General features: G+C 39.9%; 1 protein-coding gene across 5 annotated transcripts in view; it reads left to right on the forward strand.

Annotated features, from left to right (window-relative positions):
• Positions 1 to 16,962, forward strand: part of SEMA3A (semaphorin 3A) — a 553,371-nt gene that overhangs the window by 519,854 nt on the left and 16,555 nt on the right. For all 5 annotated transcript variants that reach the window (XM_061413769.1, XM_061413770.1, XM_061413771.1 and 2 more), the window contains one exon: positions 90 to 157. In XM_061413769.1, coding sequence (XP_061269753.1) covers positions 90 to 157 — 68 coding nt within the window. The remainder of the gene's footprint in view (positions 1 to 89; positions 158 to 16,962) is intronic.

The following is a 16,962-nucleotide window of genomic DNA, read 5'->3' on the forward strand; positions in this document are numbered from 1 at the left end:
TCTTTGATTTCGATTCTTCTTGATTCTTACAACAAATCCCCAAGATTGAACAGTGATACAGTAATACCTTTTAAATATAATTGTTTTAGACGCACGAGACGACAAGATATAAGAAATGGAGATCCACTGACCCACTGTTCAGACTTACAACACCATGGTAAGTTACATTTTTACTCTTTCAACCTGCTAGTACTAGGATGAAACCAAAAGCAGTAATACATATGCTTACAAGTTATACACCTCTGCCAAAATACTCAGAGAAGTGCAACTGAAGAGAAAGAACATCTTGTGGAAGAAAATTATAATGAGCACAAAGCACTGAATTATGTTTTATTATTGTAGGCATGATAAGTTCAAGATATTAGACCCTTACGAGACTTTATGCTCAATTTTCAAATGTTAACCAAAAGAAGTCAGGTTTAAGTATATGCTTTTATATATAGTTGCAACCTGAGTAGTAGGCAGCAAATATATTCATTTAAATATATCCAAGAAGAAAGTGCAGTCTTAAACTAAGCCATACAAATTTTTCATTTATATGCTGATAGTATAGACCCAGTACATTATTACTGAGTATCCTACTCAAGTAAAAGTTAGTTTGGATGTCTTCACACTGATTTACCAGTAGGATATTCCCCTGAAATGGGGGATTTTAGATCAAGTTCATTTTTTGCTTTCTAAAAGATGTCAAGTTGCTTATTTAATGATGAAATATCAACCAATCTTTATTTAAAATGAAGTAAAATTGTAGTATATCCCATTCCTCCCACTTCAACCCTTTACAGAAAACAAAATTACTGAGGCCATGCTTCCCTCTGCTGGGAAAACTGAGCAATGACATCACTGCTTATGAACAGCTCAGTTAAAAATGGCTAAAATATCAACTGTAAACATACTATGTGTGCTGCTGCTGCTAAGTCGCTTCAGTCGTGTCCGACTCTGTGCGACCCCAGAGACGGCAGCCCACCAGGCTCCCCCATCCCTGGGATTCTCCAGACAAGAACACTGGAGTGGGTTGCCGTTTCCTTCTCCAATGCATGAAAGTGAAAAATGAAAGTGAAGTTTCTCAGTCGTGTCCAACTCCTAGCGACCCCATGGACTGCAGCCCACCAGGCTTCTCCGTCCATGGGATTTTCCAGGCAAGAGTACTGGAGTGGGGTGCCACTGATTAATATCCTATAATCCATAATTTTCCTATTGACTTTTTTGATACCTTTTACGTTAATCTTAAAAGAAGGTATACTGTTTTTATCAATTACTTGAACTTGATCTCCTAATTCTGTGTAAAGAATATTCATGGGTAATTCAGTTCAGTTCAGTTCAGTCACTCAGTCGTGTCTGACTCATTGTGACCCCATGGACTGCAGCACGCCAGGACTCCCTGTCCATCACCAACTCCCAGAGCTAACACAAACTCATGCCCATTGAGTCGGTGACGCCATCCAACCATCTCATCCTCTGTTGTCCCATTCTCCTGCCTTCAATCTTTCCCAGCAACAGGGTCTTTTCAAATGAGTCAGCACTTCACATAGGGTGGCAAAAGTATTGGAGTTTAAGCTTCAACGTCAGTCCTTCCAATGAATACTCAGGACTGATTTCCTTTAGGATGGACTGGTTGGATCTCCTTAGTCTTTTCCAGAACACCACAGTTCAAAACTATCAATTCTTCAGCCCTCAGCTTTCTTTATAGTCCAACTCTCACATCCATATATGACTACTGGAAAAACCATAGCCTTGACTAGACAGACCTTGTTGGCAGAGTAATGTCTCTGCTTTTTAATATGCTGTCTAGGTTGGTCATAACTTTTCTTCCAAGGAGCAAGCATCTTTTAATTTCATGGCTGCAGTCACCATCTGCAGTGATTTTAGAGCCTGAAAAATAGTCTGTCCCTGTTTCCACTGAGTCCCCCATCTATTTGTTATGAAGTGATGGGACCAGATGCCATAATCTTAGTTTTCTGAATGTTGAGTTTTAAGCCAACTTTTTCACACTCCTCTTTCATTTTGATCAAGAGGTTCTTTAGTTCTTTTTTGCTTTCTGCAATGAGAGTGGTGTCATCTGCATATCTGAGGTTATTGATATTTCTTCCAGCAATCTGGATTCCAGCTTCTGCTTCAACCAGCCCAGCATTTCTCATGTACACTGTCGGATATACTCTGCATATAAGTTAAATAAGCAGGGTGACAATAACCAGCCTTGACATTTTTGGAACTAGTCTATTGTTCCATGTCCAGTTCTAACTGTTCCTTCCTGACCTGTATACACATTTCTCAAGAGGCAGGTCAGGTGGTCTAGTATTCCCATCTCTTAAAGAATTTTCCACAGCTTACTGTGATCCACACAGTCAAACACTTTGGCATAGTCAATAAAGCAGAAATAGATGTTTTTTTGGAACTCTCTTGCTTTTTTGATGATCCAGCAGATGTTGGCAATTTGATCTCTGGTTCCTCTGCCTTTTCTAAATCCAGCTTGAATGTCTGGAAGTTCACGGTTCGCATAGTCTTGAAGCCTGGCTGGAAGAACTTTGATCATTACTTTGCTAGCATGTGAGATGAGTACACTTGTGTGGTAGTTTGAGCATTCTTTGGCATTGCCTTTCTTTGGGATTGGAATGAACACTGACCTTTTCCAGTCCTGTGGCCACTGCTGAGTTTTCCAAATTTGCTGGCATGTTGAGTGCAGCCCTTTCACAGCATCATCTTTTAGGATTTGAAATAGCTCAACTGGAATTGCATCACCTCCACTAGTTTCCTAAGTAGTGATGCTTTCTAAGGCCCACTTGACTTCACATTCCAGGATGTCTGGCTCTAGGTGAGTGATCAAACCATCATGATTATCTGGGTCATGAAGATCTTTTTTGTATAGTCTTCTGTATATTCTTGTCACCTCTTCTTAATATCTTCTGCTTCTGTTAGGTCCATATCATTTCCATCCTTTATTGAGCCCATCTTTGCATGAAATGTTCCCTTGGCATCTCTAATTTTCTTGAAGAGATCTCTAGTCTTTCCCATTCTATTGTTTTCCTCCATTTCTTTGCACTGATCACTGAGGAAGGATTTCTTATCTCTCCTTGCTATTCTTTGGAACTCTGTATTCAGATGCATATATCTTGCCTTTTCTCCTTTGCTTTTTGCTACTCTTCTTTTCACAGCTATTTGTAAGGCCTCCCCAGACAGCCATTTTGCTTTTTCCATTTCTTTTTCTTGGGAATGGTCTTGATCCCAGTCTCTTGTACAATGTCACGAACCTCCGTCCATAGTTCTTCAGGCACTCTATCAGATCTAATCCTTTGAATCTATTTCTCACTTCCACTGTATAATTGTAAGGGATTTGATTTAGGTCATACCTGAATGGTCTAGTGGTTTTCCCTACTTTCTTCAATTTAAGTCTGAATTTGGCAATAAGGAGTTCATGATCTGAGCCACAGTCAGCTCCCAGTCTTGTTTTTGCTGAATGTATAGAGCTTTTCCATCTTTGGCTGCAGGGAATATAATTAATCTGATTTCACTGTTGACCATCTGGTGATGTCCATGTGTGGAGTCTTCTATTGTGTTGTTGGAAGAGGGTGTTTGCTATGACTCTGTTAGCCTTTGCCCTGCTTCATTCTTTACTCCAAGGCCAAATTTGCCTGTTACTCCAGGTATTTCTAGATTTCCTACTTTTGCATTCCAGTCTCCTATAATGAAAAGGACATATTTTTTAGGTGTTAGTTCTAGAAATTCTTGTAGGTCTTCATGGAATCGTTCAACTTCAGCTTCTTCAGCATTACTGGTCAAGGCATAGACTTGGAATAACTGTGATATTGAGTGGTTTGCCTTGTAAACAAACAGATATCTTTCTGTCATTTTTGAGACTGCATCCAAGTACTGCATTTTGGACTCTTGTTGACTATGATGGCTACTCCATTTCTTCTTAGGGATTCACAGTAGTAGATATAATGGTCATCTGAGTTAAATTCATCCATTCCAGTCCATTTTAGTTCTCTGATTCCTAGAATATCGACATTCACTCTTGCCATCTCCTGTTTGACCACTTCCAATTTGCCTTGATTCATGGACCTAACATTCCAGGTTCCTATGCAATATTGCTCTTTACAGCATCGGACTTTGCTTCTATCACCAGTCACATCCACAACTGGGTGTTGTTTTTGATATGACTCCATCTTTTTATTCTTTCTGGAGTTATTTCTTCACGGATCTCCAGTAGCATATTGGGCACCCACTGACCTGGGGAGTTCCTCTTTCAGTGTCCTATCTTTTTGCCTTTTCATGGTGTTCTCAAGGCAAGAATCCTGAAGTGCTTTGCCATTCCCTTCTCCAGTGGACCTGTTCTGTCAGAACTCTCCACCATGACCAGTTCATTTTGAGCGGCCCTACACTGCGTGGCTCTTAGTTTCATCGAGTTAGACAACGCTGTGGTCCATGTGATCAGATTGGTTAGTTTTCTGTGATTGTGGTTTTCAGTCTGTCCGCCCTCTGATGGAGAAGAATAAGACGCTTATAGAAGCTTCCTGATGGGAGAGACTGAGGGGAAAACTGGGTCTTGTTTTGATGCGCAGGGCCAAGCTCAGTACCAGGCTTCTCCGTCCATGGGATTCTCCAGGAAAGAATACTGGAGTGGGTTACTGTTGCCTTCTCCAGGGGATCTTCCCGACCCAGGGATCGAACCTGGGTCTCCCACATTGGAGGCAGACGCTTTAACCTCTGGGCATCGGGGAAGCTTCCTGATGGGAGAGACTGAGGGGCAAACTGGGTCTTGTTCTGATGGGCAGGGCCATGCTCAGTAAATCTTTAATCCAATTTTCTGTTGACGGGTGGAGCTGTGTTCCCTCCCTGTTATTTACCTGGGGCCAAACTATGGTGGAGGTAATGAAGATAATGGCGACCTCCTTCAAAGGTCCCATGCATGCACTGCTACACTCAGTGCCCCCAACCCTGTGGTAGGCCACCACCAACGCATGCTTCTGCTGGAGACTTCTGGACACTCCTGGCAAAGTCTGGTTCAGTCTCTTATGGGGTCACTGCTCCTTTTTCCTGGGTCCTGGTGCATACAAGGTTCTGTTTGTGCCCTCTAAGAGTCTAATTCCCAGTCCTGTTTAAGTTCTGGCAGCTCTATGGTGGGGTTAATGGTGACCTTCTCCAAGAGGGCCCATGCCATACCCAAGTCTGCTGCTCCGTTTCCCTGCCCCTGCAGCAGTCCACTGCTGACCCTTCCTCCACAGGAAACGCTCAAACACAGTTCTGTCACAGTCTCTATGGGGTCTCTGGGTCCATTCATGGGTCATAATTGTTAAGAAAGAAAACACGTTGTACAAAGAGCACCCAGCAACATTTAAAAGCCTGGTTGCCTTTCTGAAGGTCCTTGTTGTGTATCCTACGAGTGTTGCTGTGTGATTTGCAAATGCCTACAAGGTCATTTGGCGATGCCAATACTAGGAGATAGGTAGCCTCATATTGAACCTATATTTTGCATCCATTTTGCTTATAAAATTTTCTTCTCTGTTCATTTGCTTTTCTATCTGTTACTGTTCTCATTAGGAATAAAAAATGCCACTAGATAAGAGCAAGAACTTTTGTGTTTATACAGATTTTGTACATTGTTGATGCACATTCTAATTGTTCAGAATGTCAGGTCAGTTTATTTCTCTTCCTTGGTTCTTCTCTTCTCGGTTCTTTGTTGTGTTTCATCACAACAAAAATTTTGAGCATTGGACTAAAGGGTTAAAAACAACTGACCAGTTAGAGCTCAGTCAGCTCAAGCAGACAGACACTTTATTAGACAGACACTCCTAAGGCATGTGAGCAGGCTTACCCCAAAAGGAGCTCTCTTCATCCTTCCTGTCCATTCCTCTCGGCTTCCCCCTTTTGTACATCCAGTCTGCTCCTTTTGGTTATGCCCAGTGCAAAGTAGGGCTTATACTCACCACCAGTCAATGAAAGGGAATGCAGAGGGCATATGCTCAGGGCCAATTGACAATTCCAAGTTACAACACAGCAGGCTGTGTTGTTTATGTCTTCCCATATGTCTTCACATAGTTCAGTCTGTTATAATTAGATGTAAAATATTCATAAGCCCATTATGGGCTCCAAACTGCCTTCTTTAAGGTTACTTAAGCTCCTTTGATTATTTTGTATCCACTGTGTGCCTAAGGCACCTGTTCAGGAGTTGAAAAGTCTCTGTAATTATCTTGTAGGCTGTGAGCTCTCCTGGGTGAGTCTGGGATGGAGTTTAGAGGTCAGTTTTCAGCCAGGCCTCCCCTTGTTGCTCATCCTACCTAACAAGTTTTTGTCTTTATATGGATTTAGTACATTGTTGGCACAGCCTCATTAAATTTTTCAGATGGCATATTTCAGTTGGACAACAAAATATTCCCTCATCTTCCATTTATCTATTTCACATAGAAATACTGAATCATGATAATCAGCTTTTCTGCAATGCAGTATTATGAAATATTAATTCCTTATATTAAAGAGTTTATTTGCTTAGATATGGGCTTCCCTCGTTATTCACACAGTAAAGAACCTACCAGCAATGTAGGAGACCCAGGTTCGATCCCTGGGTTGGGAAGATCCCCTGGAGAAAGGGAATGGCAACCCACTCCAGTGTTCTTGCCTGGAGAATCCCACAGACAAAGGAGCCTCGTGTTTCACAGTCCTGGGGGCTGCAAAGAGCTGGACGCTACCGAATGACTAAGGGACTAACGCTTTCACTTTTTCGCTTGTCTTAAATATGGAAAGACTAATGATACTAACTAGAAATGAACAAAACAAGATGATATAACTAGAGCTCATTTCCTCAGTTTTAGTCTCCATGGCAATATAAACTTGCTATTTTGCTCAGTTTTTTGTCTCTAGCTATAACAGACGCAATATTGTGACTGTTGTAGATATTCATTGAACAAATATTTGTTGAGTGAATGATCTAAACATTTCAAGCTATAGAATAGTATTATTTTGTTAATCAGTAGAGATTTGATCTAAACAGCATTTGTTATTTATTGTGAAAATGATTTGTAATACATTGTTAGTAACAGCATTGTATTCAGAAGTAGAATCTTTCTTAAGAAATATTGTAAACCAAACAATTAACTAATAAATTATAATTACAAACCACTTTACATAGGATACCAGGCTATGTTTGAAGACTGTTAGAGAAAAAAATATATATATGTGTATATATATATATAAATACACGCACACATATATCTTACCAATATATTCATTTGTTTAGCAATTCAGTCCCTTCATAGACTCAGTTAAGTGTTTTTTTCAAAATGTTATGTATTCTGGAATTATGAATGTACATATATACAAGGAAAAGCTGACCAAAGTCATATTTATTTAAGTGAGGCAATGCAAAATAAATATTGTTGTTGTTGAGTGTATGGACTTTGGAAAGTGCTTCAGATTTAAGATTACGTTTTCATGAAATTGGAGTGGCAGCCTATAAACTTTGGCAATATGAAATTGCTTAGCTATAGAAAGTTAAAATGAATGTGAATAATTTTTTCTCCTGATTCTTCAGTTGAAATGTATACTATAGGGAAAGAAACATAATTGCTGAGTTTCAGTGTTACCTGGGATGTGTGTGTGTGTGTGTGTGTGTGTATAAGAACAACCCCAAGTAGATGCTTGTGATATATGGGAGGAAATGGCAAAATAGTTTAAGAAGCTCTACAGCAGTAAAAACATTCCTTTTTTGAAGGCCTCTTTATTCCTTGTCTGCTGCTCTTACTAATTGACCAAACAAAAAATATACACCACAGATTACAGTGAATTTCAAATGTTTGGAAACTTAAGTCAGACATTCCCATATAGTCAGATTGGGTCTTACCGTTAGGAATCAGTGAATTATCTTAGAATAGGTGATGTCAATCTTTGAAAGTAAAATGGGCAGAAATCCAGAGCTCAGCCCTGTTAAATCATGTATGTTGTCTTGCTAATGTCACATCTCACATTGAGTAAAATATATGTGGTCATGTGGAAACATATAAAGATATGATATATCTTTTCAAGAAAACTGCTAAGTGACCTGAAGCCAAATTATACACTTCAGGACGATTAGTTCCAGCTGTAATGGTAAACATATTCTGTAACACTCTATATTTTACATATCCTGGAGATTTTCATAGAGAGACTATATAAAACAGCTCAGAATTAAGGTGGAAGAAATTTCACTCTTGATGAAACCTTTGACACTCAGTGCTCTGTTCCCTCTCTTGTAAAGAAGCACTAACAATGAGCTGGCCTGGATGAAAGAATAATCCAGCTCCACTTCCCTTTGGTCTAGCACACTCTTCCCCCATCAGCGGTGACCTTTCGCCTAGGGAAATTTCAGTACAAAGCCCTAAATATAGCTGTGCTGGCAGATCTTCTTGTCTTCCCACTCACACCTCATACACAATGCTAACGAGAAACCTCCAATATGTTCCCTTCCCTAAAATAACTATTGTGCACAAAATTGGAGTTTGATTTTGTATTCAAGAACATGAGTGGTTGAGTCAATTTACTTTTAAGGTACCTCTCATTCTTCCTTCTTTATTAAACAAGCTATACTATGATCTACATGTCCAGAAAGGGAAAAGTTATACCAGCAGTAACAATTTTAAAAATTAACATCATCTTAAATTTTTGAATCTTCGAAATACTTTATGTTCTACCTTCTATATAATGCCATCATTGAATTAGTTCTCTTGCCTGTTCTACGTACATGCATTTCCATTCCAATAACCCACAGTAGAATGTTCTTTGAGTCCAATCTTCTTCATTATTTCTACAGCTACTTCATATCAATTTACGTCTTAGTTGGATTCAAAATGGTTCTAAAATTTCATAAAATATCTTTGGCAGTGTCATCTTTATGGTCTGTAAAGCTGTAAATTTAGTATTTTATAGCACTGCTAATCTGGTCTATGCTTTAGCTTCTTTTAAACATATAGAAAATCCAACTATGAATCTGAACATTTGGCCCAAAAAGAAACCTTAAGATTTGATAAATGAGCTGATGTCAGTCCTAAAAAAAAAAAAATCCCTAACCTTGGTAAATTATCAAATTGTATCAAGCCTAAGATGTCACAGACTATAGAAGGCACTGTTCTGTTATGTACTGCTCAGAAAAACTGCCCGAAATGAACAATAATATAGGGTCCCAGCATCAAACCAGAACTTTTCAGTGTGGGCACAAAGGACAAATAAATTCCAAACCAGAAAATAGCAAAGAAACGTCCCTGTTTTACTCCTTGAGTCACAAAGTTGATCCTCCTGAAGGTTTACTTTCTGAATTCACAGCATCAAGGTGGACCAAAGCTTCAGACAGAACTTTGAGGAGGTATCAGCTTAGCAGGGACTCATGTGTCTGGCAGAGGTTAAGAACAAATTCTTTCCAAAAGAAAGCAACTTCAACTCAGAGAGCAATCGTAAAACATTCTGATGTCAAGACGTTAAAATATAAAGAAGTATGCATCCTAGAATAAAATTATTATAGTGTCACCTTCTATAACTTTGTAAACCCTTTTTGAAACTTTTCACTGGAAAAAACCATTAACACAGCCATCTTCTGATATTACATTAGGCAAATAATCCAACTATTCATAGTATATGCATGCAAGGCCTACACACACAACCTGAATAAGAAGAGATTTGAAATATTTTGTGCTATCAATATTATTAAAGTCTTTAAATATGTCATCAGGTCACCCAATTGTTTCAGTTCAGTTAAGTCATGTCCAACTGTTTGCGACCCCATGAACTGCAGCACGCCAGGCCTCCCTGTCCATCACCAACTCCTGGAGTTTACTCAAACTCATGGTCATTGAGTCGGTGAGGCCATCCAACCATCTCTTCCTCTGTCATCCCCTTCTCCTCCCACCTTCAATCTTTCCCAGCATCAGAGTCTTTTCAAATGAGTCAGCTCTTTGCATCAGGTGGCAAAAGTATTGGAGTTTCACTTTCAACCTCAGTCCTTCCAATGAACACTCAGGACTGATCTCCTTCAGAATGGACTGGTTGAATCTCTTTGCAGTCCAAGGGACTCTCAAGAGTCTTCTCCAACACCACAGTGCAAAAGCATCAATTCTTCGGCGCTCAGCCTTCTTCACAGTCCAACTCTCACATCCATGCATGAATACTAGAAAAACCATAGCTTTGACTAGATGGACCTTTGTTGGCAAAGTAATGTCTCTGCTTTTTAATATGCTATCTAGGTTGGTCATAACTTTCCTTCCAAGGAGTAAGTGTCTTTTAATTTTATGGCTGCAGTCACCATCTGCAGTGATTTTGGAGCCCAAAAAAATAAAGTCTGACACTGTTTCCACTGTTTCCCCATCTATTTCCCATGAAGTGATGGAACCAGATGCCATGATCTTAGTTTTCTGAATGTTGAGCTTTAAGCCAACTTTTTCACTCTCCTCTTTCACTTTCATCAAGAGGTTCTTCAGTTCTTCTTCACTTTCTGCCATAAGAGTGGTGTCATCTGCATATCTGAGGTTATTGATAGTTCTCCCAGCAGTCTTGATTCCAGCTTGTGCTTCATCCAGCCCAGTGTTTCTTGTGATGTACTCTGCATATAAGTTAAATAAACAAGGTGACAATATACAGCCTTGACGTACTCCTTTTCCTATTTGGAACCAGTCTGTTGTTCCATGTCCAGTTCTAACTGTTGCTTCCTGATCTGTATACAGATTTCTCAAGAGGCAGGTCAGGTGGTCTGGTATTCCCATCTCTCTCAGAATTTTCCACAGTTTATTGTAATCCACACAGTCAAAGGCTTTGGCATAGTCAATAAAGCAGAAATAGATGTTTTTCTGGAACTTTCTCACTTTTTCAATGATCCAGTGGATATTGGCAATTTGGTCTCTGGTTCTTCTTCCCTTTCTAAATCCAGCTTGAACATCTGGAAGTTCACGGTTCACATGTTGTTGAAGCCTCCAAGTTGAGTACTACTTTACTAGTGATTGTTTGCTGCTGCTGCTGCTGCTGCTAAGTCGCTTCAGTCGTGTCTGACTCTGTGCGACCCGATAGATGGCAGCCCACCAGGCTCCCCCATCCCTGGGATTCTCCAGGCAAGAACACTGGAGTGGGTTGCCATTTCCTTCTCCAATGCATGAAAGGGAAAAGTGAAAGTGAATTCGCTCAGTTGTGTCCGACTCTTCATGACCCCATGGTCTGCAGTGATTGTTTACACACCTATAATTTAAATTTGTTGTTGTTGTTCAGTCTCTCAGTCATGACCGAATGAACTGTGGCAAGCCAGGCTTCCCTATCCTTCACCATCTTCTGGAGTTTGCTCAGACTCAAGTCCATTGAGTTAATGATGCCACCCAACCGTCTCATCCTTGTCCCCCTGTGCTCAATCTTTCCCAGCATCAGGGTCTTTTCCAATGAGTTGGCATTTCACATCAGGTGGCCAAAGTTTTGAAGCTTCAGCATCAGTCCTTTCAATGAATATTCAGGGTTGATTTCCCATAGGATTGACTGGTTTGATCTCTTTGCTGTCCAAGGAACTCTCAAGAGCTTCTCCAGCAACACAGTTCAAAAGCATCAATTCCTCGGCCTTCTTTATGGTCCAACTCTCACATCCATACATGACTACTGGAAAAACCATAACTTTGACTAGACAGACCTTTTCTGGAAATGTGACATCTCTGCTTCTTAATACACTGTCTAGGTTTGTCATAGCTTTTCTTCCAAGGAGCAAGCATCTTTTAATTCATGGCTGCAGTCACTGTCAGTGATTTGGGGCCCAAGAAATAGTCTGTCACTTTACATTGTTTCCCCATCTATTTGCCATGAACTGATGGAACTGTATGCCATGATCTTAGTTTTTTGAATGTTGAATTTTAAGCCATCTTTTTCAGTCTCCTCTTTCACGCTCATCTGTAGTTCCTCTTCACTTTCTCCCATTAGGGTTGTATCATCTGCATATCTGAGGTTATTGATATTTCTACCAGCAAAATTGAATTTAGCTTGTGCTTCATCCAGCCTGGCATTTTGCATCATGTATTCTGCATATTAGTTAATTAATTAGGGTGACAGTATATACAACCTTGTCATACTCCTTTCCAAATTTTGAGCCAGTCTGTTGTTCCATGTCTGGTTCTAACTGTTGCTTCTTGAACTGCAAACATGTTTCTTAGGAGGCAGGTATGGTGGCCTGGTATTCCCATCTCTTGAAGAATTTTCCACAGTTTGTTGTGATCCACAGTCAAAAGCTTTAGCCTAGTCAATGAGGTAGAAGTAGATGTTTTGCTATAATTCCCTTGCTTTATCTCTGATCCAGCAGATGTTAGCAGTTTGATCTCTGGCTCCTCTACCCTTTCTAAATCTAGCTGTACATCTGGAAATTCTTGGTTCATGAACTGTTGAAGCCTCACTTTAAGGATTTTGAGCATTACCTTGCTAGCATGTGAATTGATAGCAATTGTGCTGTAGTTTGGACATTCTTTGCCATTGCCCTTCTTTGGGATTGGAATGAAAAAGGACATTTTCCAGTCCTGTGGCCACTGCTGAATTTTCCATATTTGTTGGCATATTGAGTGCAGCACTTTAACAGCATTGTCCTTTAAGATTTGAAATAGCTCAGCTGGAATTCCATCACCTCCAATAGCTTTTTTTATAGTAATGCTTCCTAAGGCCCACTTGACTTCACTTTCCAGGATGCCTGGCTGTAGGTCAGTGATCACATCATTGTGGTTATCCAGATCATTAAGACATTTTTCTGTACAGCTCTCTATATTCTTGCCACCTCTTCTTAATATCTTCTGCTTCTGTTAGATCCATACTGCTTCTGTACTTTATTGTGCCCATTTTTGCATGAAATATTCCCTTGGTATCTCTAATTTTCTAGAGGAGAGCTCTAGTCTTACCATTCTATTGTTTTCCTCTATTTTTTTGCATTGTTCACTTAAGAAGGCTTTCTTATCTCACCTTGCTACTCTTTGGAACTCTGCATTTAGATTGTAAACAAAAAGTTATTAAACACGCAGTATTTTTTAAATTCCAAATGTTATAAGCAAAAAATATTAATTAAAATACAAAGTAGTATTCTAATGATTATTTGTGGAAGGTTTCTGTTTCAACCTTTTCATACTGTTCTGTTCATGCCAAGAAAATGCACTGGTCATAACAAACACCCTCTTCCAACAACACAATAGAAGACTCTATACATGGACATCACCAGATGGTCACACCGAAATCAGATTGATTATATTCTTTGCAGTCAAAGATGGAGAAGCTCTATACAGTCAGCAAAAACAAGACCAGGAGCTGACTGTGGCTCAGACCATGAACTCCTTATTGCCAAATTCAGACTTAAATTGAAGAAAGTAGGGAAAACCACTAGGCCATTCAGGTATGACCTAAATCAAATCCCTTATGATTATACAGTGGAAGTGAGAAATAGATTTAAGGGCCTAGATCTGATAGATAGAGTGCCTGATGAACTATGGAATGAGGTTTGTGACATTGTACAGGAGACAGGGGTCAAGACCATTCCCATAGAAAAGAAATGCAAAAAAGCAAAATGGCTGTCTGGGGAGGCCTTACAAATATCTGTGAAAAGAAGAGAAGTGAAAAGCAAAGGAGAAAAGGAAAGATATAAACATCTGAATGCAGAGTTCCAAAGAATAGCAAGAAGAGATAAGAAAGCCTTCTTCAGCGATCAATGCAAAGAATAGAGGAAAACAACAGAATGGGAAAGACTAGGGATATCTTCAAGAAAATCAGAGATACCAAAGGAACATTTCATGCAAAGATGAGCTCGATAAAGGATAGAAATGGTATGGACCTAACAGAAGCAGAAGATATTAAGAAGAGATGGCAAGAATACACAGAAGAACTGTACAAAAAAGATCTTCACGACCCAGATAATCACGATGGTGTGATCACTGACCTAGCGCCAGACATCCTAGAATGTGAAGTCAAGTGGGCCTTAGGAAGCATCACTACGAACAAAGCTAGTGGAGGTGATGGAATTCCAGTTGAACTATTCCAAATCCTGAAAGATGATGCTGTGAAAGTGCTGCGCTCAATATGCCAACAAATTAGGAAAACTCAGCAGTGGCCACAGGACTGGAAAAGGTCAGTTTTCATTCCAATCCCAAAGAAAGGCAATGCCAAAGAATGCTCAAACTACCGCACAATTGCGCTCATCTCACACGCTAGTAAAGTAATGCTCAAAATTCTCCAAGCCAGGCTTCAGCAATATGTGAACCATGAACTTCCTGATGTTCAAGCTGTTTAGAAAAGGCAGAGGAACCAGAGATCAAATTGCCAACATCCGCTGGATCATAGAAAAAGCAAGAGAATTCCAGAAAAATATGTATTTCTGCTTTATTGACTATGCCAAAGCCTTTGACTGTGTGGATCACAATAAACTGTGGAAAATTCTGAAAGAGATGGGAATACCAGACCACCTGATCTGCCTCATGAGAAATTTGTATGCAGGTCAGGAAGCAACAGTTAGAACTGGACATGGAACAGCATATTGGTTCCAAATAGGAAAAGGAGTTCATCAAGGATGTATATTGTCACCCTGTTTATTTAACTTCTATGCAGAGTACATCATGAGAAACGCTGGACTGGAAGAAACACAAGCTGGAATCAAGATTGCCGGGAGAAATATCATTAACCTCAGATATGCAGATGACACCACCCTTATGGCAGAAAGTGAAGAGGAAGTCAAAAGCCTCTTGATGAAAGTGAAAATGGAGTTTTTCTTTCTGGCTTGCTTCACTCTGTATAATAGGTTCCAGTTTCATCCTTCTCATTAGAACTGATTCAAATGTATTCTTTTTAATGGCTGAGTAATACTCCATTGTGTATATGTACCACTGCTTTCTTATCCATTCATCTGCTGATGGACATCTAGGTTGCTTCCATGTCCTGGCTGTTATAAACAGTGCTGCGATGAACATTGGGGTACACGTGTCTCTTTCCCTTCTGGTTTCCTCAGTGTGTATGCCCAGCAGTGGGATTGCTGGATCATAAGGCAGTTCTATTTCCAGCTTTTTAAGGAATCTCCACACTGTTCTCCATAGTGGCTGCACTAGTTTGCATTCCCACCAACAGTGTAAGAGGGTTCCCTTTCCTCCACACCCTCTCCAGCATTTATTGCTTGTAGACTTTTGGATAGCAGCCATTCTGACTGGCGTGAAATGGTACCTCATAGTGGTTTTGATTTGCATTTCTCTGATAATGAGTGATGTTGAGCATCTTTTCATGTGTTTGTTAGCCATCTGTATGTCTTCTTTGGAGAAATGTCTATTTAGTTCTTTGGCCCATTTTTTGATTGGGTCATTTATTTTTCTGGAGTTGAGCTGTAGGAGTTGCTTGTATATGGAATTTAGAAAGATGGTAACAATAACCCTGTGTACGTGACAGCAAAAGAGACACCGATGTATAGATCAGTCTTATGGACTCTGTGGGAGAGGGAGAGGGTGGGGAGATTTGGGAGAATGGCATTGAAACATGTATAATATCATGTATGAAACGAGTCGCCAGTCCAGGTTCGATGCACGGTACTGGATGCTTGGGGCTGGTGCACTGGGACGACCCAGATGGAGGGTATGGGGAGGGAGGAGGGAGGAGGGTTCAGGATGGGGAACGCGGGTATACCTGTGGCGGATTCATTTCAATATTTGGCAAAACTAATACAATATTGTAAAGTTTAAAAATAAAATAAAATTAATTAAAAAAAAAAAAGAAAGTGAAAATGGAGAGTGAAAAAATTGGCTTAAAGCTCAACATTCATAAAACGAAGATCATGGCATTCGGTCCTACCACTTCATGGGAAATAGATGGGGAAACAGTGGAAACAGTGTCAGACTTTATTTTTGGGGGCTCCAAAATCACTGCAGATGGTGACTGCAGCCATGAAATTAAAAGATGTTTACTCCTTGGAAGGAAAGTTATGACCAACCTAGATAGCATATTGAAAAGCAGAGACATTACTTTGCCAACAAAGGTTCGTCTAGTCAAGGCTATGGTTTTTCCTGTGGTCATGTATGGATGTGAGAGTTGGACTGTGAAGAAAGTTGAGTGCCGAAGACTGATGCTTTTGAACTGTGGTGTTGGAGAAGACTCTTGAGAGTCCCTTGGACTGCAAGGAGATCCAACCAGTTCATTCTGAAGGAGATCAGCCCTGGGATTTCTTTGGAAGGAATGATGCTAAAGCTGAAACTCTAGTAGTGGCCACCTCATGCCACCTCATAGTTGATTCATTGGAAAAGACCCTGATGCTGGGAGGGACTGGGGGCAGGAGGAGAAGGGGACGACAGAGGATGAGATGGCTGGATGGCATCACTGACTCAATGGATGTGAGTCTTAGTGAACTCCGGGAGTTGGTGATGGACAGGGAGGCCTGGCGTGCTGCGATTCATGGGGTCGCAAAGAGTTGGACACGACTGAGTGACTGATCTGATCTGCTTCAGCAGATGGATTTTTCATCATCTTCTATCATATCTCTTTGAAAACTGTAAATTAAACATTTAAAATTCAGGTCTCTGGATTTCTAAATATATAAATTCCTGTCATAATTTTATGGCATATAAATTACATGTGCTTTCTTGGTAAAGAATTTGCTATATAATCATGAAAAATAAAACATATCAGAAATTCGATATAGACTAAATATTGCAGTAGATAGCTTCATATTGGTGATGCTTTATAAATAATTGAGTTTCAGCCCCCTCCTTATACTAAGAAGCATTGAATCCTCTGATGTCACAAGATTATTAAGCACATTATTAAAATGACTTCATAGTTAACTTCAGAGCATTTCAATTTCACTTTTATATTTTAAAGTAATAAATATCTTAAAAATGAGACACTGGCAACTCTTTAATACAATAATTTTCCATGAATAATAAAACTAAAATACCCTAGTCATGTCTCTGTTTATCTATCTACCTATCGATACACTCACAAGAGCATTCAAACACAAATCCACAGGTATCTGTGAAATTA

This window comes from Bos javanicus, chromosome 4 (assembly GCF_032452875.1).
Source record: "Bos javanicus breed banteng chromosome 4, ARS-OSU_banteng_1.0, whole genome shotgun sequence".
Lineage (NCBI taxonomy): Eukaryota > Metazoa > Chordata > Mammalia > Artiodactyla > Bovidae > Bos > Bos javanicus.